Source organism: Lissotriton helveticus, chromosome 8, assembly GCF_964261635.1.
Source record: "Lissotriton helveticus chromosome 8, aLisHel1.1, whole genome shotgun sequence".
Taxonomy (NCBI): Eukaryota; Metazoa; Chordata; class Amphibia; order Caudata; family Salamandridae; genus Lissotriton; species Lissotriton helveticus.
The window spans coordinates 385,602,236-385,623,834 of NC_136069.1; the positions used below are offsets into that span (position 1 = coordinate 385,602,236).

At 44.2% G+C, this 21,599-nt stretch overlaps 2 protein-coding genes across 3 annotated transcripts in view; one reads left to right on the forward strand and one right to left on the reverse strand.

Moving 5' to 3' along the window:
* The window catches only part of RFXAP (regulatory factor X associated protein), a 95,455-nt gene extending 76,013 nt beyond the window's left edge, over positions 1-19,442 (reverse strand). Inside the window, exon 1 of the mRNA XM_078657191.1 lies at positions 18,632-19,442. Coding sequence (XP_078513317.1) covers positions 18,632-19,318 — 687 coding nt within the window. The 5' untranslated portion in view covers positions 19,319-19,442. The remainder of the gene's footprint in view (positions 1-18,631) is intronic.
* A 463-nt stretch (positions 19,443-19,905) lies between these two features.
* The window catches only part of EXOSC8 (exosome component 8), a 238,937-nt gene continuing 237,243 nt past the window's right edge, over positions 19,906-21,599 (forward strand). The window contains exon 1 of one of the 2 annotated variants that reach the window (XM_078657200.1): positions 19,906-20,076. In XM_078657200.1, coding sequence (XP_078513326.1) covers positions 20,060-20,076 — 17 coding nt within the window. In that variant the 5' untranslated portion in view covers positions 19,906-20,059. Of the gene's footprint in view, positions 21,007-21,599 lie in introns of both variants that reach the window. The other variant, XM_078657199.1, reaches the window with a different exon arrangement.

Genomic DNA, 21,599 nt, shown 5'->3' on the forward strand with positions numbered 1-21,599 from the left:
AGAATGGTGTGTGGTGACATGGGGTTTTGAGCCCATCTGTAGGTTGCCATCACCACCACTGAATCTCCCATGGGGTTCCCAATGACCCAACTGTTAGCATCATCCAGAGCCTCATTTTCTGTCTAAACAACAACCGCTGTGCAGGTGGCTGGCGTATTAATGATCTTTTTAGTCTCTTGCTACATAAGGTCAGTGGCTGATCAAATTTCAAGATGGGTCTTTACAGTAACATATAAAGCAGTAATTTCTCGTTTTTCTTGTTCTTTGCCTTTGCAGGAGGGCCCATCTACTTTTTCAGTGTGTTTTTACCTACGGCCTCTTTGCTTGCTTGTCTGCTCCCAGTTATGTCTCCCTAAACCGACAGATTATCTGGACACAGCACAATACCTTACATATGTTACGCATATTTGTTGCCCTTAATATAAGTATTTAGAACCAGGAGCATTTCAGAAGTCCCTTACAGTATTATTGGACATGTTTTGTTTTATTTTCTAGGTACTTTAATCTTACAATTTTAATTGATCAAGGCAACTCCTACAGGTTTAAGGTTCATTAAGAGCCTGGTAAGTGTGATGTCATGCTTTGTTTATTTGTAAAGCGCACTATCCCCTGAGAGGTAATCCTGGCACTGAGCAAGGGTGTGTGCCTAGCCCCGACTATGGTGGAATCAATAACATTGGGTGTGAGGAATTACCACCACCAGATCATTGATATGCCTAATGACGCACTAGATGTCAAAGGTAAGTCGAAAACTACTATTGTCTAGCCTATGCATGAATGAAGACTATAGAAACAGATATCTCATGGGATGACACCAATTTCCGGGTTTCAACATAAATTGCACACGTGTAACCTGCAACTTTTTTCAACGGTATATTACACAGTGGTATAGCAAGGGTAACAAGGACTCTAAAGCAAGCAAAGAAGGAAAATGGGGCGTGCATTCCCCTGCTTGGAAGCAAAAACAGCAATAATTGGGGTGAAAGGAACCCCTCAGAATTCGCTGCACCCGCACTTTGCTGGCTACGCCAGTACGCCCCTTACACCTCATGAAATCCTTTTTAAATCGGCCTGATGACATAAATACCTGAATGGCATGTAAAAGATGGGCCACTTAAGATATCTAACCACGTAAAAAAAACTTACATCTGCTATGCCTCCTAAATGTGTTCCACAGAGCTCCTGCGTCGCCGACTCCCGCGCGCCAAATTCTGCTGATATTTCTGCCTCAGACAACACGCAGTTCTTCCTGAAAGGGTGCCCCTGCTCTGAAACCAAACCCTGGAAATACCGCACTCCTCTTGGAAACCCAGTGAAAGAAGAAAAAGCATGCGCCAAGAAAGATTAGTATATCTCTCAACGCCTGGACGTTAAGTACAAACGGGGCCTTTCTTATAATGTGGTGCCTCCTCATTCATCAATATTAAAGGCACCTTCGAAGCACCCGACAAAACACAAGTACGGAGCTGAAAGAGGAACGGACTTGCGTTCCGCGGGCCACGAAGATAGCCCCGGTGGCTATTGATAATGTCATTTGAGGGTTTATTTAACTTGGCTATTACAAGGTTCGGAAAAGAGCCGTACAAATTCAAACAAGGTTATGTTAAATAATGTTTTCAAGAAACTGAAATGAATATATTGAATAAACAAATAATTCCACATAATGTAGGCTCTGGGTGATGAGCCGACGCCAAGGCTCGAACCTGGTTCCTCAGCTCCAAAGTTGGCAGCTCTAGCCGTGAGGCCACATCCTTTTGAGAGACAGTAACAGGAGGTGTAGCAGTGGTAAAATTGTGAGCTCCTGAGAACTATCAATCATAATGGAAACCCATGGGTAACGGTCCTCCAGATAAACACGTTTTCTTGCTAAACACAAATATCTTGTTAATAAAAGTAGACACATTTAAAGAAAATAGAGCCTAAAAACACATTATGGTGTCACTGGAATGTGATGGAAATGGCTTTATACAAGCCTGGATGTGCACAGATATCTTTACTCACAGCCATCTCCAACAGTACACAAAATGTACCAATCCCACGTGGTGGCAGATGGGCTTACCGAATGAGCACAGCCATTTTAATTAGCCCGTCTGAAGATATGTATTCACAATGGTGGGCGTTTTCAATAAAATGTCATTGACCAGAATCTGTCGTTCTGGCTTCCAGCAGTGGTGATAGAAGCTGGCTAGCAGATCTCTGCTTCAATTTCCCACTTCACTAAGCCGGAAACCGGTTAAAGTGGCTCCAAAAATCCCTTCCTCACTGCCTGCCGCAGTTTGAATACTGCAGTATAGATGCTTCCATAGCTAGGATTACGAGAGCGTGTCCTGCCATCTCTGACAGCAAACCGTTTCAGAAGGAGCCCTTGGAGACTACGCTTATTTTCAAAGGCAACTGATTGCTCATATTGGAGGAGTCAGTTTGTTTGCAGGCATTTTTGTCAGGGACAGGAAACCCTGTGCCACAATCAACTGGCAGCAATACATGCACTAGAAATAAACATGTTAGTGCGTGTATCGTTGCCAGCTGATTGCACGGGCGTGGCACGGGCTTTGCTGTCACTATTGCTGCTTGTTTAAAATGGTGATGGTGACCGGCAGCGCTTTCCACCAGTTACATTATACAATGACAGTTTCATATTTTTTGTAGACACTAGTAGATTAATCGGCTGGACTGTTAAAGAAATGTCCTGAGCTGCTGATTAATCTCCCCGTGTCTACAAAAAATATGAAACAGTCATTGTGTAACGTAACTGGTGCTCGTAGAATCGCCCCGCGCTGAGGGGCGTGTAGGGGTGAAGGAGTTGAAGGAGGGGTGGGGGAATCGTGATAGGACCCAGATATTTCTACCACGCCAGATGGACTATTTTGCTTGTCAATGCTTTCTTCCATTCCGCTTTATACATGCCCTCTTCCATTCCGCTTTATACATGCCCTCTTCCATTCCGATTTATACATGCCCTATAAAGTAAGCAAAATGCGATTAATAAAACTTTTAAACAAGTAGATAAATAAAATTCACAATGCAGTAAGAATACACCGGTCACTTGAAGGGGTCATAGACTGCTCACAGCATTGTTTCCCCATGTGTCGTCACCATGAACCAAAACATGCCTGGCAAGCTCGGATTAGAGAGGAGTAATCGAAAGTAGAAACACATTAAATAAATAAATAAATAAAAAATGACCTGTTCTCGGGCTCGGGTCGTGCGCAGCTGATATTAGACCCGGGTCCTTGTCCGTACTCTCTTTCCGCGGCGGGCGGGCACACGCGCGCCTGCTCAGTGCGTAGGAGGAACGCACTGGTCCTTGTTCTTTCGCAGCTGTATAGGAGGCCGAGAGGGGGCACGCGCCGGCAGTCAGTCAGACAAAAGAACGGACCGAGCGCCATGGAGCCGCCGCTGCTGCTCACCGCCTGCCTCCTGCTGCTCTGCGGGGCCCGCGCTGACCTCTCCGGTGAGTGCGAGGAAAGAGGGGGGGGACATCTCACCCCTGGGTGGGTGGGGTTGGCGGCGGCGGCTGCGAGGGTGTCTCTGTATGTGTGCGTGTGTGTGTGTGTGTGTGTGTATGTGCGCTCGTGTGTCTGTGTGTGTTCGTGTGTGTGCGTGTGTGTCTGTGTGTGCGCGCTCGTGTGTGTGTGTGCGTGCCTGTGTGGAAAGCAGGGGCTGTGGCTGTGTGTGTGTGTATGCGAGAAGTGCATGAGGCTTCCAAGGAGAGAAAGAGGAGACAGGAGATGGTGAACGCGCGCGACCGGATCCGAATCCGGCTGGGTGTGCCCATCTCCTTTCTCCTTTTCTCTCCTTGGAAGCAGAAACGCCGACAATAGGCTCGCTCTGCGACATGGCTTCGCCATGTGTCGCAGGTGCGAGACCTAAAAATAATCCTCAACGTTGGGCACCCCTCCTGCTAAATGTTTTTAAAGCAACTATTGTGGGACGCATCCCATCATCATGGAAAGAGGCGGTAATCGTTCCCATCTTCAAGAAGGGAGAAAAAGATGACCCCCGTTGCTATAGGCCGATCTCCCTAATGGATGCCTCCTGTAAACTATTGGGGAGAGTAATATTGGCGCGATTGGAAACATGGGCGGATGTATCTGGCATTATTGTGGACTCTCAATACGGCTTTAGGAGAGGCAGGGGGACCACAGAACAGTGCCTAAATTTAGCAATGATTATGGGTAAGTACATGAAGGCCAGGGGTGTTTCAATACATTTGGCCTTCATGGACTTATCCAGTGCTTTTGATACTGTTTGTAGGGGAAAGCTCTGGACATCAATGGAGTCTATGGGGTTCGAGGAGCCATTGGTCACCCTGTTACGTAGATAGCATGCTGCAGCTTCTGTTGCTGTACGATATGGCCCAGGCGGTGAAAAAACTGGGAAAATTGCCTCATCTGAAGGCGTCCGCCAGGGCTGTATCATGGCACCTTTTTTGTTTTTAATTTACACAAATGGTTTGGAACAGTTTCTATTGCAAAAATGTTTAGATTTTCCCAAGATAAACGGCAAATATGTACCGCTGCTGTCATATGCGGATGATACTGTTTTGATTACTCTAATGGCTAACAGCATGCAGAAATGTCTGGATGCCTTTAATGAATTCATTTTGGGCCTAGATCTCAGGGTCAATTTTAATAAATCATATGCTATGGCTTGTGGCCCAGGCAGAATTAAGACCTGTAAATATACTGTGGACAATATGGTCATTGAAAAAGTCACAAATGTTAATTACTTAGGAAATCTTTTTAATAGAACATTGAATTGGGGTGAATTGATAAACACCCGGATCCAAACAACATCTAGATCTGTAGAGGCCCTTTTTAGGGCTCGCCTGCTGATGCGCTGGCGCATAGCTGGCGAAGCTCAATAGTGGCTTATCCAGAGTTTAACCACTGGCGATTCCATGCAGTGCATGTGCGCTTTTTAGGTCATTGCGCAAGCGCAAGCCCTAAAAAGCGCGTGCACAATGCCACCAGCCGCCTGCCTGCCTGCCTCCCTCGCATTACCACATCAAAGGCAGCCCAGCCTCCCTCCCACAAGCTTCTAAGCGTGCGCTCTGCATTTCTCCTCCCAGCGCATTTCTCATCCCCTAATTATTCACGGCCGGCCGGCCGTACTTTCAGTTTCACGGCCGCCAGGCTGTGTCTCCTTTTATGCTCTCTGATGCTGACACATCAGTTGCATCATCGCTTCTCATTTAATTTTTTTTTAGCATGTTGTACAGCATCTAGCTCCTGTATGACGTGGTACATGTAACATGGCCTTCTGGCAATGGTGGCAGCATTGCTTGTTTATTTAGCCTGTCGCTTTGCCGTCTCACACAAACACACACACAGCCTTTCCCGGTTGGCTTTCTGGCATCCCTGCTTCCGCCTGCTACTTAAAAAAAAGCCTCTGTCTCTCACCCCCAAGTCTTCGCTGCACTTATTCACAGCTGGCGGCGGAACTAGCCTTCCATCTCGGAGTCAGTTTTGTTAAGATACACTTTTTTCATCTCTTCCCTTTGACCGCCCACTTTACTAAACGTTTAATACTGGAGGTGTCTGCATTTCACTTCCGTGCTCCAAATGCATCAGTACACATTTATTTAAAAAAACATGCAGCCCCTCGCATCCGGAGTCTCTCTTCTGGGGCCCCTTCCTTCCAGCCCTCACAACATCCCCACACCACGCATACCTTATCTCCTTCATCGGGCCATACATTTTCACAGGCTGCCCATTTGCTTTGCTTCCACGTCCTCTCTCCCTCTGTCCGTGTGTTACAAATGCATGTTATTTAAAATGCAGAGTACGTTTTCCTTTTTAATTTACCCGAGAGGATTCCTACAGCCCTTTTTATTTAAACCGACCCTCTCCATTAACCTTTTAAACTTTTTTTGCACATTTTTTTCTCTCATTCTAGAGTCCCTTCCTCCTACTACTGAAGATACCCCTTTATTTTCATTTCTTTTCTCTGCGTAATCTCTATTTTCATTCATGCTTGTTTTAATGGCCTACACCTAGTGACTGCAACACTTTTAATGTTGGGCCAGGCTACATATTTTCCCAAGTTTACCGACAACGTGGCCTCTGTTTACAGTAGATGCTTGGCCACAGTTACTTCCAACACTTTGCACTGGCACTTCTTGGGTTGCCTTGTCCTACAGCTAAATTCGAACTGTTCTGAACTAGAGTCTCATCATTTTCACAATTTTGCAGTAAAACGATCAAAGAGGTACTAACTTAATTTCGACATCATTATTGAAGTGCAGTTTATCTGGTCTTCCTCAGTACTTCGTACATCTCTCTAGAGATGTGGCCTAACGACCAGAGCTGCCATCTAAGTCACGTACATACAAAACATGTTGCATTACAAATGCTATAGGTGTCACATTCGCGAAAGTTATAACTATTGGCATTGTAAATGACAAAGCTATCAATTTAGCTCATTACTGATAATAGGGAGGAGTGGGGTTCACGTGGTGGTGGACAGAGTCCTCACCCATTGGGGTGTATAACCATCGCCAGCGAAGTATATACCCCTGTAGATTGCATGTCTGTGGCCATGGTGGACGAAACTGGAGGAGGTATGGAGAGTCCATCTAAGATTATCAACTCCGAGGTTAGTACACAGCTTGCACATATCCAGCATGGTAGTGGGCGACCACCCTATGGAGAAGGTTTCTGTAGCTGCCATATTGCTAGTTGGAATGTCGCAGGTATCAGGTCTAAATCGGATTGTCTGGGCTGGACAGAATTTTTAGCCTTATTTGAAATTATATGTTTCCAGGAAACTTGGTGCCTGGACTTTAAGGGCTATGACGGATTCGTTTCATATCAGCTACCCGCTATTGGATCTTTGTCAGGGAGAGCGAAGGGGGGGTCTCCTGGTTCTGATATCTGTTGAAACTCCTTTGCTGGTTAAAAAATATGTAAAAGTGGGGGTGCATTCTCAGATCTTGTGGTTGTATCATGCGGATGGTAGGAACATCCTTTTAATTAATTTCTATAATAATATCTTTGACAGCACTAGGGATCAGGCGGTAAAACCACTATCTAGTGCCCTCGATGACATTATCATAACCTCTAATGTCGTCTTTGATCTGTTTATGGCAGGGGATTTCAATGCTGTAACCTGCCCATTTTCTGATCTAAATTTATGCGGGGTGGTAAATTGTCAAGGTGAGGGTGCATTACACTTTCAACATAATCGCTATGGGGAATCATTAAATCTTTTCCTCCATGGACATGATATGCATATTATGGTTAATGACAAAAATGATTGCGAGGAATATACCCCGACCTTCACAGGCCGTGGAGCCTCCTCAGTGATTGATTACATCTGCATCTCCTCGAGCCTAGAACTTTGGATTATGGCACCTAAAGTTGTAGATATGCAGCTTAGTGACCATAATTGCTTGACCGTAGAGGCCCTGTTATGGGAAAACAAAAGGACTCCTAACACGGGGAGTATTAATAACATCGAACCCCACCGCCCCAATGGTGTGAGAATCAGATGGAATGGGGACAAGGCTGAGATTGCGTCTGGTTCTATTATTAAAAGTTGTCTGACAGATATAGTAGGGATTTTAGATGATGGTGATGCCACTGCTAACTCTATAAAACGTTTTATCAATATTAACTCTATAATTGATTCTAAATTTACCATTACCGCCAAGCATAAGGAAGGTCGCTTGCGGGGATGGTTTAACCAAGCCTGTACATTAGCCCTTAAAGAATTAAAAAAGGCACTAGTAACCAAACCCAGAGACAAGAGCTTGGTTTTAAGTCTCAGAGGTAGTTATAAGGAAACTTTAAAACGCAGGAAAGTGGAGCTCCAGCAGGACGCGTGGGATAACTTGGCTCAGGCTGCTGAACTGAACGATTGTACCCTGTTTTGGAAAACAATTAATTCCTCTTTTCTTAAAGATGAAAAAATTCCTGAACTAACAACCACCGTTCTTAGGGAAGAGTGGATTTCTCACTTCTCTAAAATCTTTGACTTAGGCAGTGTTAGGGAGGATACGGCGGTTAGATGGCCTCATCTGCCACTTAACATCTCCGTTTCAGAGGTCCTAGACAGTATCAGGGCTAGTAAAGGGGGGAAACCTCAGGGTCCGGACGGGGTTCCAATCGACGTTTATAAATTAGTACCTGAGGTATGGGGCCCACTTTTAACTAATATTTTTAATGCTGCAGTCTGCAATGAGGTACCTCCGACATGGGAAGAATCCATAATTGTTCCAATATTCAAGAAAGGCAATTGTGGGGATGCCAAGAACTATCGCCCGATTTCCTTGCTGGATTCTTCCGTAAAAGTCATGAGTCGAGTTCTCATGGTAAGATTAGAAGAATGGGTGGAGGAGAACGGTATACTGGCTGACAGTCAATTTGGTTTCAGGAAAGGTTGTGGTACGATAGAGCAATGTCTCAATCTAGACTTGCTTATCGATAAATATACCCTAGTTAAATCAGGCTCTATTTATCTCTGCTTTGCGGATTTAAGTAGTGCCTTTGATCTAGTGGATCACGCCATCCTGTGGGCCAAGCTTATTGAAATGGGGGCTCCTGAGGGTATCGTATTTTTTCTGGCACGACTGTACAACAAATTACGTGCTAGTGTACGTTACGGTATCCAAGGGGAATGTACCACCAAGTTTAAAATCGGGCGTGGAATTAGACAGGGATGTGTGTTGGCTCCACTGCTTTTTACTCTTTTGATCAACGAGATAGATTCCATCTTAAAATCTATGGCAGTGGATGCTCCTACAATACATGGTGACAGCGTCCCAGTTTTATTATATGCGGACGACGTGGTCCTAATCTCACGCACCCCCATAGGCCTCCAACGGTTGATGGATGGTTTTTCCCTATTCATCAAAGGAAGAAAGCTAGTGATTAACAAATCCAAAACCTTTGTTATGGAATGTGGGAGGAGGAATGGAAAGAAGCCCTTTTCATATTTCATTGATGGGCATAAGGTTCAACTTGTTGATAAATTTTCTTATCTAGGGGTTACTTTCTCAAATAATAAATACAACAAATGGTCTAGCGAACACAACAATGTAAGGTCTAAGATGGCCAGGAGTTCAAATGGCATATTTACGTTGGCTACGAAGTTGGGGGACAGGCGTGTCTATGATATGCTTAAAATATTCCAGTCCTGATCCCTCTCTATGGCCCTGTACGGAGCAGGTGTCTGGGGCTATGCCCCGGCGGGACCGCTCCAGGTAGAGGAGAACACTTTTTTAAAGAGACTTTTGTGTCTACCCAGCTCAGTTTCCATCGTTTTAGTGCACAACGAATTGGGTATTTTTCATCGCTCCGATTTGGTACTCCTGAGACCACTCATGCTCTGGCGCTCAATATGGATGAAAGAAGAGACGTCTTTGTGTAGATCAATTATATCTGACTGTTTGTCCCTGGATAACTACCGAAGGATTCCTTGGCTAAAGTATAATGTGGACAGTTTCCAGGAGAACTTTGGCCTGGGTGTTTTTACTAATCATTGTGGTGCCTCTGATTTAGCCAAACAGGAAATCAAGAATTCTTTTTTAAATCATCAAGTTAACAAACGGCACCAGGACAATGTTGAACTTTCCTCCCGTATTCTATATTATGATCTAAATGACATTTCGGGCTTTGAACCGTATTTATCGCAGGTGACTTGGAAGGCTCACCGGTATGTGTTGACTAGATTAAGAACTGGGATAGTCCACAATCTAGTGGCCTTCCCACAACAGCGTTCACCCCCTATTGGCCCATGTCCATGTGATAACATTTGTTTACAAAGCACTATCTTTTGTTCTGTCAACTGTATAAATACTTGCGGATTGCTTATCTTAAACCAGTGTTTGTAAAGTTTGGAGTTAGGACTGTAAAAGACTCCATGAGACTGCTTTTTAACCTTCAACACCCTGATGTGTGTTTTTATACAGCTACCTTCCTTTTAAAATCAATTAATGCTAGGAAAGGTATGCAGTTTTAACCATTTTTAACTGATCTGTATAGTTTGCGTTAGCATGGCCACTGCTTTTATTAACTGTATTTTTGTATGTTGTGCTTTTATGGACTTGTTTCTTGTTCCGAATAAAGCTTAATGTAATGAAATGAAATGAGCTATTTTAAAAACCAACACATAAATAAAATATTTGTCATTTACAAGACCAATAGCTCCAACTTTTCTAATGCGAGACCTATTGCATTTCCAATGCTTGTTTGTTTTGCTAATAAACTGGGGCAAAAACCAATAAGGGATTTGATGACCCTGTACAAATCAAAGTGTGTGTCTGTCGCGACCTACGGAGCAGGGGTATGGGGGTGCCATGAAAGCGAAACGATCCAAATCATGGAGAATATATTTTTAAAGCGCTTATTATCAATCCCCAACAGCTCTTCAAATGTTGTATGCCATACAGAGTTGGGATCGCAACCTGTGAAGGACAGAATTCATGTGTCCCCTTTACTCCTCTGGGGAAAAATATGGACCTCTGAGGATTTGTTATTCTCAAAAGAAATTTTAAAGGATTGCATGAATCTCGACAAGGCCATGTCGATCCCCTGGTTACGCTATGTAAAGGAAACTTTTTATAAAATAGGGCTAGAAAGTTTTTATGATGATCCGGTCTCTATTAATTTGAACATGAAGAAGGTCATTAAGAATGCTTATTGTACTGTTGAAGGATCGCATAGGCAAGAAATATTAACATCTAATCAAGCGGTCATATTACAACAACTGTTTTATTTGACTTTTACCACGCACACACAATGGCGTTTCTATTTGACTAGATTTCGGTACAAATATTGGACTTTTTGGCTGCTTTTCCGAAACAAGGGGGTTGATGTGAGAGACTTCCCCCTTGTCCATGTAATAATACAGCCCAACAATGTACAGTGCATTTTGTTCTCTTCTGTCCACTTTATAAAGTCCCAAGAGACAGTTTTATCAAACCCCTTTTGAAGGATATTAGACCTTGTACATATATGGAAGGTTTCGAGTATCTGAGATCATTATCATCTGTGTTATATGTAGCTCTGTGCTTAGCTTTATTAGATCTGCACTTTCGATTAGGAATCGCTATGAATTATGAACTTTTTATTGATTTTATGTCTTTTTAAATATGATATTTTGTATATTGTGAATTCACTGCACTTTAAGCGACCATGGGAGGTCTATGTGAAAGATTATAACTAGTACCATTCAACGTCCCACCCCATTAATGTATATTTTTTGTGTTTATTGTACGGGAATTTTGGAACCCTGTATATGATCTGTAAAATAATAATAATAATAATAATAAGTTCTTTATTCGGTTAATCACGAAGAAAACCATAAAAGACAACAATTTCAGCAATGAAAATACTGTTAATACAATGGACATATGTTTAAAAAGAGAGAGCATTTGAATTTTTTTAAAGTCATTGATTTTTCTTATGCATGTATCTAAAGATTTTTTCTATGGTTCATAATGCACTTTAAAAAGTTTAGGACTAAATAACAAACTTCTTCAGACTCTAAAGATTGCAGTCGATAGAAGGCCGGTCGACACTGTCTGAGACCCCACCGCCTGCAAATCGGGAGAATCCAACGTTTTCTGTGAGGGTGGTAAAATTTGCAAAACATGATAACGTGGATATTTGATTGAATAGATGTCCCGTCGCAAGGACATGGGGGCAGGCTTTGTTCCCAGGCCTTATTTATGGGAAACGCAACCAGTCTGAAAAAAAGGTTCAGTCTAAGTCTGGTCAACAGCATCCTTTCGTATATTTTAGTCTGTAAGGTAAGATATTGTTGAATACCGAAGGTTTGCTGGACTATATTCGCATGGATCACTGATGGTTTTACAGCATCTGCAGACAGTCTTAGTGTTTCCAGATGTCGTAGGGCAAGTTCCTTGCGCTCCTTTTTTGGGAGGGATGCAATCGACTCTGGTTGAAGGTAGTATTTTTCGAACCCAAGATCAATAAAAAAGGATCTAATATAACGGAGCCACTTCAGTCTAAGAGAATGGTCAAGTAACATTGTATCGGTCACAATCGATTGAGTTAGTGTGTTCGTGTCCGATACCCAGATACGTCTCCACAACAACAAAGGTTGGATTTTGATAAGATCCTGGAGATAGGGAATTCCAAGTTCAATGTGGGAGGCGTAAGTTGATGCGCCCGTCGGGGTGGCAAGAAGAAATCTAATGAATTTATTTTCGATTTTCTGGAGGGCGGCAACCTCTGTGTGGCCCCAGATTCCTGCTCCGTAGAGAGCGATAGCCTGGCACTTGGCTTTGTAAATTCTCAGGAGTTCTACTGGGCGCCTCCTTCCCAATTTCCGTGAGAAAGACTGCAAGGCCGCTGTCGAGCGCTTAAAGAGATGACATCTAGTATCCACAGCTGGTTTCCAAGTTAACTTGTCGTCAATCATGATGCCAAGATATGGATATTGGGTGGTGGTTTCAAGAGGTTGGTTGTCGAGGAAAATGTTTTTTTGTATCTTTCTTCGCCCCCCCCCCCCGTGATCATGACAAAAGTTTTTTTTGTATTGACCTTTAGGTCCAGTGAGTTCATGAATGAGGTGTATCTATTGAGTGAATACTGGAGTTCACGGGGAGTTCGGGCCAGGATGACAGCGTCATCCGCGTAAAGGAGCGCTGGGATCGGTCTCTGTTTCAGTTTTGGGATGTCCTGAGACCCCCTCAACATCTCTTCCTCCAGGCCATTTGTATAGAGTGAGAAGAGAAAGGGGGCCAGGACACAGCCCTGCCTGACTCCCCGCTCCACCCCAAACGACTCCGTCAGCTCACCACTCTTTCCAAAACGAACTCTCGCCGTGGCCCCAGAGTACAGCTCTCTCAGGAGATCCAACAAGGAGGGCTCCACACCCATTTCTCTTAGGACCGTCCATAGTTTGGAGTGTGAGACACAGTCAAAGGCGGCAGACAAGTCTACGTAGACCATGTAAACCGCAGTTTTCTTGGCATGCATATATTTGGCCATTATAAGACTGAGATTGAGTGCCTGCTCTACTGTCCCAAGGCCTTCTCTGAAGCCGAATTGAAGATCCGAGATGATGGCTTTTTCCTCACTCCACTGTTGGAGTCTCTCCAAAATGACCCTCCCCACCACTTTGCCGAGGGAGTCCAGAAGCGAGATAGGGCGGTAACATTTCAGATCCTGGCGATCCCCCTTTTTGAAAATGGGGACCATGATTGATCTGGTCCAGGAATCTAAAATGCCTTCGCTGACTGCCGCTGTACAGACTCTTGTAAGGATGGGTGCCCAAAGATCTTGATTAAATTTGAAAAGGTCAACTGGGACACCATCGGGGCCCGGGGCTTTTCCTGTCTTGCTTCTTTCCAAGGCGACCAAGATTTCAGAGATGTCAAAGGAAATTGGGATTGGATATTGTACCATGTTGTTATGATTTGATCGATGGTCTGTGTTTTCGTAAGTTTTGAATATATTTCCAAAATGGGCTATCCAAGTTCCCTCATCTATGGCCACCTCTATTTTGTGAGAGTTATTATCTAAGAGGTATGGGGATCTAACAGTTCTCCAGAAATCCTTGCTGTTTTTTGATAAGGAGCTCTTGTCTAGGTCTTTCCACAGTTTCTCTTTCATTTGTTGTAATCTTGCCCTACGATCCTTTTTGTATTGCCTTCTCAAGAGTTGGATGAGGCCCGCATCTCTTGGCTTTTTATGAAGGGCAGATTTTAGGTCGGTTAGGGCCCTCGTACAGTTGTGATCGAACCATCCTTTTTTTGCTTGAGGTTTGTTTATTACTTTCCCCGTGAGCAGTTCCTTGGCTACGGCCAAGATTTGTCCAAAGTTTAAAAGGACCTCTGCATGATTTAGCGCTGGGTCCAGGCAATTGATGATATTCGAGTATGCCTGGTTCACTAATTTCTTCGTGAGTTTTTGCGGGTCGATCTTCTCCCATTTTATGGAGTAGCCGTTAAATTTCCCCAACTGCAAATTGTCTTGGGTGAGAGCTTTCGCTATGTGAGAGATCTTGGATTTGTATTCTGGTGGATGGAATTCTATCCTTACTGCATGGTGGTCACTTAATGTGTTTGCCAACACTTTGTGGTCTGTGACCGTTGTGGTGAGGCCTTGAGAGAGCAGGATGTAGTCCACTGTTGTCTGGTGGCCTCTGCCCACGTAGGTTGGATCAAACTGGTGTTCTTTCGCCTTTGGGGAATTAGCGATCACTAAATCGAACTCTGACAGGATGTTATTCATAGCTTTGCCGGATTTGTTGTGGGCAAAGTGGGCTAGTGGAGCTTCCTGTTCATCCACAAACCCACATCGTTGGGAGACTGCCATTGTGCATGGATGGAGGTTAAAATCGCCTCCCCAAAGAAGATGAATCAATTTGGAGGTAGTCTCCCGCTGTAGTAGGCATCCTAATCTCTCCTGCATGTTTTCAACGAAGATCAGAAAGTCGTTTTCCGTTAAATTGTTATATGAGTTAACGAGAATGATGGTAATGGCTTCGTTTGCAAAGGAGAGGGAAAATGTCTGACAATTAGGATCGGTGAAAAGATTGGTCACTTTTACGCAGGATAAGGTGTTGGCAATATAGGTTATTAGTCCTCCTTTGGGTCTGCCTATTGCACTACTGATGGCTGGGGAGGAATAGGTTTTGTACCCCAGTAGATGAACCTCTGAGGTTAACCAGGTCCCTTGAAGACAGATGATTTTGCCTTGTTCAAGGAAATTCACGGCCACAGGGTCTCCGATCTTGGATCGTAGGCCTGCCACGTTCCAGAATAGGAAAGGTATTGTGAGGAGATTAGCTTCTGGGACTAAAATTGGTGGACTCTTCACAGTGTTGTTTCTTAGGGGAGGGGAAACTGGAAGGGTGGGATTAGTGTGTTCCGTGTCTGTTGATGGTCAGTCTACCATTTCCAGGGAGCTATATCTGTTTGCTACGGGGATGTTATACCAGGGTTCCCATCTAGGCGGTTCACTACGGGGCATCCTCTGCTGTTGGTATCCCCATTCTCCCCAGTTTGCTCCATGGTGTCGTGGATTTACTGTATACCAGGGGTTTCCCTGCTCTCGAGGGCGAGGGGGAGCATAATGTCTGCTCTCGTAAGCTGTGGGTTGGCGCTGGGGTCGTTCTATCCAAGGAAAAACAGGGTCCTCAAAGAAATTACTATTTGTGGCCTGTATGATGGGATAGAAAAAGGAAAGTGGCTTAATTCTAATTCCTCCTATTTCGTTGGATTGATCCCAAGAGGTAATGTAATCTGCCGCCCAGGGATCTTCGAAAGTAATAATAATACAGTCCCCTGAAAACTGTTTGTTGCCTTTCCCCACCCATGGGGTCCTACGTAAGGAGGAAATCCTTCCATGGCAGTTTGGTGGCATAGGACGATTTGTCTGTAGCCAATGATGTACTTTGTTTTTTAAGGACCATGGAGGTTCCACCGTGTTGGGAGCTAATTCAGGAACTCCAGTCATTACTGCTACATAAGGGGCAGCCTCGGGGGGAAGCTCAGAATGAGTTCTACTTTCTCCAGTTCCTCTTAAGGTGTTTCTTTGGGTCGATTGGGAAAAGGGGTTGAATGCCGGGGTCTTGGGAAGTGCGGTTTTTCTTGGCGCTAATTGTGGCACGGTAATTGCGGGTGCCAAGTTGTTATTATCTTGTTTTGATGAGGTTGGCACTGTACTATTAGAATTTGAAGTGGTTGAGGTCAGCGTAACTGTGGGTGTAGGGGTGGGAAGCGATGCTATCAGTGTGACTGGCTGTAATGTGGTGGTTTGGGGGTTTGGAGGTTTTGAGTTAGTGCCCAGGGGATTAGGGAGGGTATTATGAAAAGGATTTGTACCCCCTTTCTTCTGTTGGGGAAGTCCCTGTTTAAATTCTGGTATAGAAATGAGCTTCGAGATCTGAGCCTCTATCTTTGCTAGTTTTTGTTCTAGGGGCTGTATAAGATGTTTAAAAAGTTCGGCTAGCTTATTAATAAGGATAGAATTATCGTATTCTTCTAAGCTCTTTTCTGCGGGAGGTTGGGTTTGTGAAACCAATGAGATAGGGGTAGCACTTTCTTGGTGGTCGTGATGCACTATTACTGTGCAGAGTTGTTTCTGTACTGGTAGTGGTGGGATGGGGGTGGGAGCAGTTGTCGACGTGGTGGAGATTATTTTAGTAGAGGTATTTTTACTAATTGCTCCTTCCCTCCTGCCTCTAGCGTGGGTATCCTCCATTGGTGGTATTTGAGTGGGGGATTGGGGAGGTAGCTCAGGAGTCTTTTCTAATTCAGAGCCCAAGGGAGAATCTATAAGCTCAGAGACTGACAGGTCTACATTGTTTGGGAGGCTACGTCTGCCCTCACATGCGATCCCTGGTACCTTTGTGTTGGTATTTGACACAGGGGTTCTAGCTTGGGCTATAGTTCCCAGGGAGGATCTTTTGGCAAATTCTAAGTCTAGTGAGACTCTCTTTTCCATGAGGGAAATGCTTTGGTCAATGAACGTATTTGCTTTTGTGATAAAATCGTCCATGGGGCCCACTAGATTTCCGACGCTCCCTGGAGCTAATGTCTTTTTCCCTCTCGTAACTACCATTGTGTCGGATAAAAAGTCAGAATAATAATTAATGTTCCTGGGGCTAAATAAATAATGCTAAAATACTGAATTAATAGGTGTTTGGGGAATGCGAATAAGTACTTACAGGGGAAGTGGCCCAGCCCAGTCTCTCCGGTCCTCGAACGGCCTCAAACGGCCCGCTCTTTGCCCCGGCCTTTGCCCCGCGCGCGTCCCGCGTGCGCGTCACTGTCACAGTTTATCAGGGAGTAGGGCGGGTGAAGGGGGCGGGAAGAGGACCAGCTGCGGCCGATCAGCGCCGCTCAGCACGCTGGTCCTCGCAGTCCCGCCTCTGGCCCTGGAGCGATGATGGACAACCCCTGCAGTCACGTTGGTGCTACAATGCACGTAGAGGAGCCCAGGATCAATAGACAAAATCCCAGTCAGACAATGGCCTGCGAGCGGCACCCGCGGAGCGGGGGCCGCGAGGCGTGGTGTGGCGTAGCGTCCAGAACAAGCAGGAAAACCAGAACAGCAATCCCGGTTAGGTCACGAGAGAATCCGTGAAATACCGTTTGTGATTGAATGTATGATACTTGTTATTTTAATAGTATACTTTTATGATTCTTTTTTCTGAATCGAATAAAGTTATTTGAAATGAAATGAGTGGCATTTAGTAGACATGCACACTTACTGCATACAATGTACTACATATAGCTTTTGAAATGATTCTGGTATACACCAGTATGCGTATGCACAAGTTAAAAGAATCATCTGAAACTTGCATTTCAAGACTTAAACAGGCTGAAATCCCTATATGGTTATTCCTTTGCACAGTGTAGGGGAAAACACCTTATTCAATATATGTACAGCATATTCACAATTCACTTGCCACATGTCACTTTCAATCTGTGCCAGCTGAACACAGTGCTGTTTTATCCTACCAGAAACTTACTTAAAGACTTGTAGTTCCATTACAGGTATGGATGAGTCTACAAATGTAGCTGGGAAAGTGATGAGTAAAAAGTCAGGAATAAAAGAAGGGGTCACATTAGAGTCAGGACGTTTGACAGATATGCATAGTCACTTAAATGTGGTTGTTTGATAATACAAGAAATAATATTATTTTCTGCAAATAATATAAAATGCTTTGATTGTGACACGTCTTATGCACCCTGTGCAAAATAAAAACACAATGTACACCACAAGCTGATAGGCTTGGATGGGGAAACACCCGAGGGGTGTGAGAAAGAATGATTTTTGCTTTTTCATGGGATTTTATGGGGTGAATGCAGAACTGCAAATGCCCAAGCAACAAAGATTTGATTTGGAGACCTAACCGGGAGAGAGCGAAGACGTCTTGTGGATTTGAAAAAAGAAAAAACTAGAACGAAGATGAGCTAAACAAAAAGAAAAAATGGCAGATATTCAACCACGATCATCCATGGTGGATATTGCAGAAAAAAGTTGCACAGGAAGTGGCGTTATTATTTGTGGAAAAAAAGAGCTCTTTTGTGTTCTGAGTTCTGAGGAGAAACCTAAAAGACGCTTGGGAAGGGTTCAAAACGCGTTGACTGTTTTTTCTTTTAACCTAACAAGGTGTTCTGCACATGCAATACCACTGTAGCTTATTTTGTAATTGATTTAAAGATTTATGACTATTGTTGTTTGAGCTCAGTAGGGTCACTGTTCGATGTCTGCCCTTGTAAAAAACAAGTGAAATATTTCTTTGGATTGTGAATATCGGGGGCAATTTGTGCATCCCCAAAAACTTTAATTGCACAGAACCAGAACAATAATTTGTTTTGAATTATGATGTATTATTTGTTGTGTGTATTGTCTGTGTGAATTGTTCATTATTGTACATAGTGTAAGTGGTGTGCCCCTGTTTTATGAAACGTTATTGAGTTAATGAATTGTCTCAAATTGTGATTAATGAAGTTTTTGGAAAAACAAAATGTTAAATAAATAAAAAACTTTTCTGAATTAACAATCAAATGATCATAACAATTGAGGTGTGTGAGCATCGGGACTGAATGGAAGATTGAATGGTTATCAGTAATGGCATTTGTTTGAGGATTAGAGACAAGGCCACAAGGAGGCAGGGGTGGTTGTAAATTATGCCTTACGTCCAGTTTCCCGCTGGTGCAGGTCCTCGCCTGATCATTCTTCTTCTTCTTGTACGTGTCCTTGTACATCTTGTTGCGGTGCTTCTTGCACATCCAGGGCTTCCTCTGCTTAGCACTCTGCACGCAGGTCTCGGAGCAGCCCGGGTAGGTGCAGTTTCTGGTAACGTTCTCGTTGTCTCCGGAGTTGTACTCTTCGTCTAACACTAGTTCCAATTCCTCTGGGCTGGCCGTGCTTTCCCGGGGGTCCGAGGTTTCCATTGGGTCTTCGCTCTCGTCCTCCAGCTCGTCGTCCCCGGGTGTCACCATGCTGTAGTATACTCGGATCCCTGCCAACTCGAGCGTGCCCTGCGACGCCCGTAGCAGCTCCAGGCCGCCCTGCTGCAACTCTGGGCTACCCTGCTGCGTGCCCGAGGTAGCCTGTTGCAGATCCATGCTGCCTTGTTGAAGGATCACATTTCCAGCTGCAGCTGCCTGCTGCAGAAAATCCGGACTATCCTGTTGTGAAGCTCGCTGTAAGATTAAGTTGCTCTGCTGCATGTCCATCGCGCACTGCTGTATTTCCAGGTTTCCCTGTTGCACAGACGGATTGCCCTGGTGCTGAGTCCCTGTGTTCTCTGCCTCTTCACATGCCTGCATCAGCACCAGAGTCACAGTGGGGACTGTACCAGTGCCCTGTACACCTTCCATGTTGATACTGTTGTGACAGGTGATGAAATGCAAGGCGAGACTCACGCTATAGGCTCAATGTTGTGGCAATCCTCCCCTGAGAAAATAAAAACACAAGGATGGAGGATAGAACGCAAAATAAGCCAATGCCCTGAAGAAACAAGCCCAAAAAGAGTGCGCGAACATAATGTTGTCGATAAGCTACTAAACGAATATAACTATTTGCAGTATATTGGCGTCCTCTTATAATTTGACGAAAGCAGCCAATGTGTGTACCGTCTTTTCCCTTCAATGGCAGCCTCGGGAAAGATCTGCTAGAATTGCAAACAATACGTAAAAACTAAGAGATTACGTATCTTTGAACTTTTTAACATATAAGAGCTTGAAACTTAAAATTCCACGTAGTTTTCTCACTGCTTCAGTACTAATGCATCTTAATATTAGTAGAATTACAATTGTTATTATTAAGAAAATGATATTAAACATGGCCACTAAGCCGATGCTCCAGAGAAGGGGAGGTACCGGTTTTTCAGACGTCGACGACGCATTCGGCTGTTTCGATTGGGAGGCTCATAACACCGCGTTTTGTATTTCCCATCGGTAGATTCGTCACCCATGCTTACAACTAGAGGGACCAGACTGGCCTTTTAGTCCAAACTGTGATGGTGCTGCTGACTGTAACTTTACCAATATGGAGAATTGGCGAATGTACTTAAAAGAAAAATAGGCATCTCCTTCACAACGAGTGGGACAGGCGGAGGCATGGCGGCTGGATTCAAGTAGGTGTAGCAGGAACATGTCTACTGTTAGCGACAGTAAACTCACCTTATGTTGTCTGACGCACGGCTAGATGTTGAGCAGCCAATCGTCCGATGATATGTGGGATAGTGGGGAGCGTTGGCCTCATGGTTAGTTGAATAGACATTCAAGAACTATTATCGTCACCACTTGGCTATCTACACCCTTTTCCTACATGTTGCTATTACTTTAACAAAACTCAGTAGGTAAATTACGGATATTTTGCCAGGGCTGTTCCATTTCTGTGGGCTAATGCGAAGATTCTACATAGCCGAAATGTAAAATAAAGCCATGGCTTTAAAAAGTGACAGGCTCCTGTTTAAAATGGGAGTATTTGCATAGATGCAATACCGCTCCTGGCAAAATCACAATTTCCCCCCTCTGCGAATTTAAATGACACATATCCTAAACTTTGCATATATCCCAAAAGAAATGTATGACAATACCCAGGTCGAGATTACTATTCAGCTAATGGCGAGTAAAAAACACAAACAAAACGGACCATCATATTTTCCAGATAGTGTTCTGATTAGATGAAAGACATGGAGGCGGGTATTATGCTTCCTTGCTTTGCTCTTGCTGTTTGTTTTAACTTATAACAAGAAAGAAAGAATAACAGGAGCCTCCTGGGACGCGGCTGGAATTGTCACCGCCTCACTCACAGCCCTGGACCGTCACGCCTCGCATTGAGGCACCAGGTCGGTTGCATCGCTGGGGGATGCAGTAAGAAACCAACGCATCACCTCCCCACGCAGTAAGAAACCGACGCATCACCTCTTCTCCGGTAAAGAACTGACGCATCACCTTCCCTGCGCAGCAGTAAGGAACTGACGCATCACCTTCCCTGTGTATAAGGAACCGATGTCGCCTTCCCTGCGACCATTTTTGGTTGTGTTTTTGACACCTCAAAGGTACTTTGTGTTGAAAGTGTCGAATCCACTATTTACTATGAACTATTTCTACCTTTTAAAAGTCATATTTTGATTACTATATTGTGGATTTTTGTAGTTTTGGTCTTGTTTGATTTAGATCAAGATTACTTATTTTTATAAACTGGTGTAGTGTCCATTTGTAGTGTTTTCACTGTATTACTGTATGTGTTCACAAATGCTTTACATACTGCCTCCGAGATAAGCCTGTCTGCTCGTGGCATGCTACCAAAGGGGTGAGCAGGGGTTATTTTAGAAGTGTATCCCCCCTTACCATGACTAGGAAGAAGGGTCCTTACTTGGACAAAGGCGCAAACCATTGCCAACTAGAGCCCCCCATTTCTAACTTGGTGGTCAGTGGTGAGGATCTGGACTTGCATTTGTGTCCTACATACAGTGATTGGTGTACACCACTACTAGTATAGTGTAGACCATCACACAATCATATAGTGGCTTTTTTTCTGGTGTCTGCCTGGAAGTATTTCTGGTACTGAGACTCTGGTTAGTTGTTGCACCTGGGAAGTCTTGACAAAATGGAACTCGACTTCTGGCACATGTTCACCTATACGATGAGG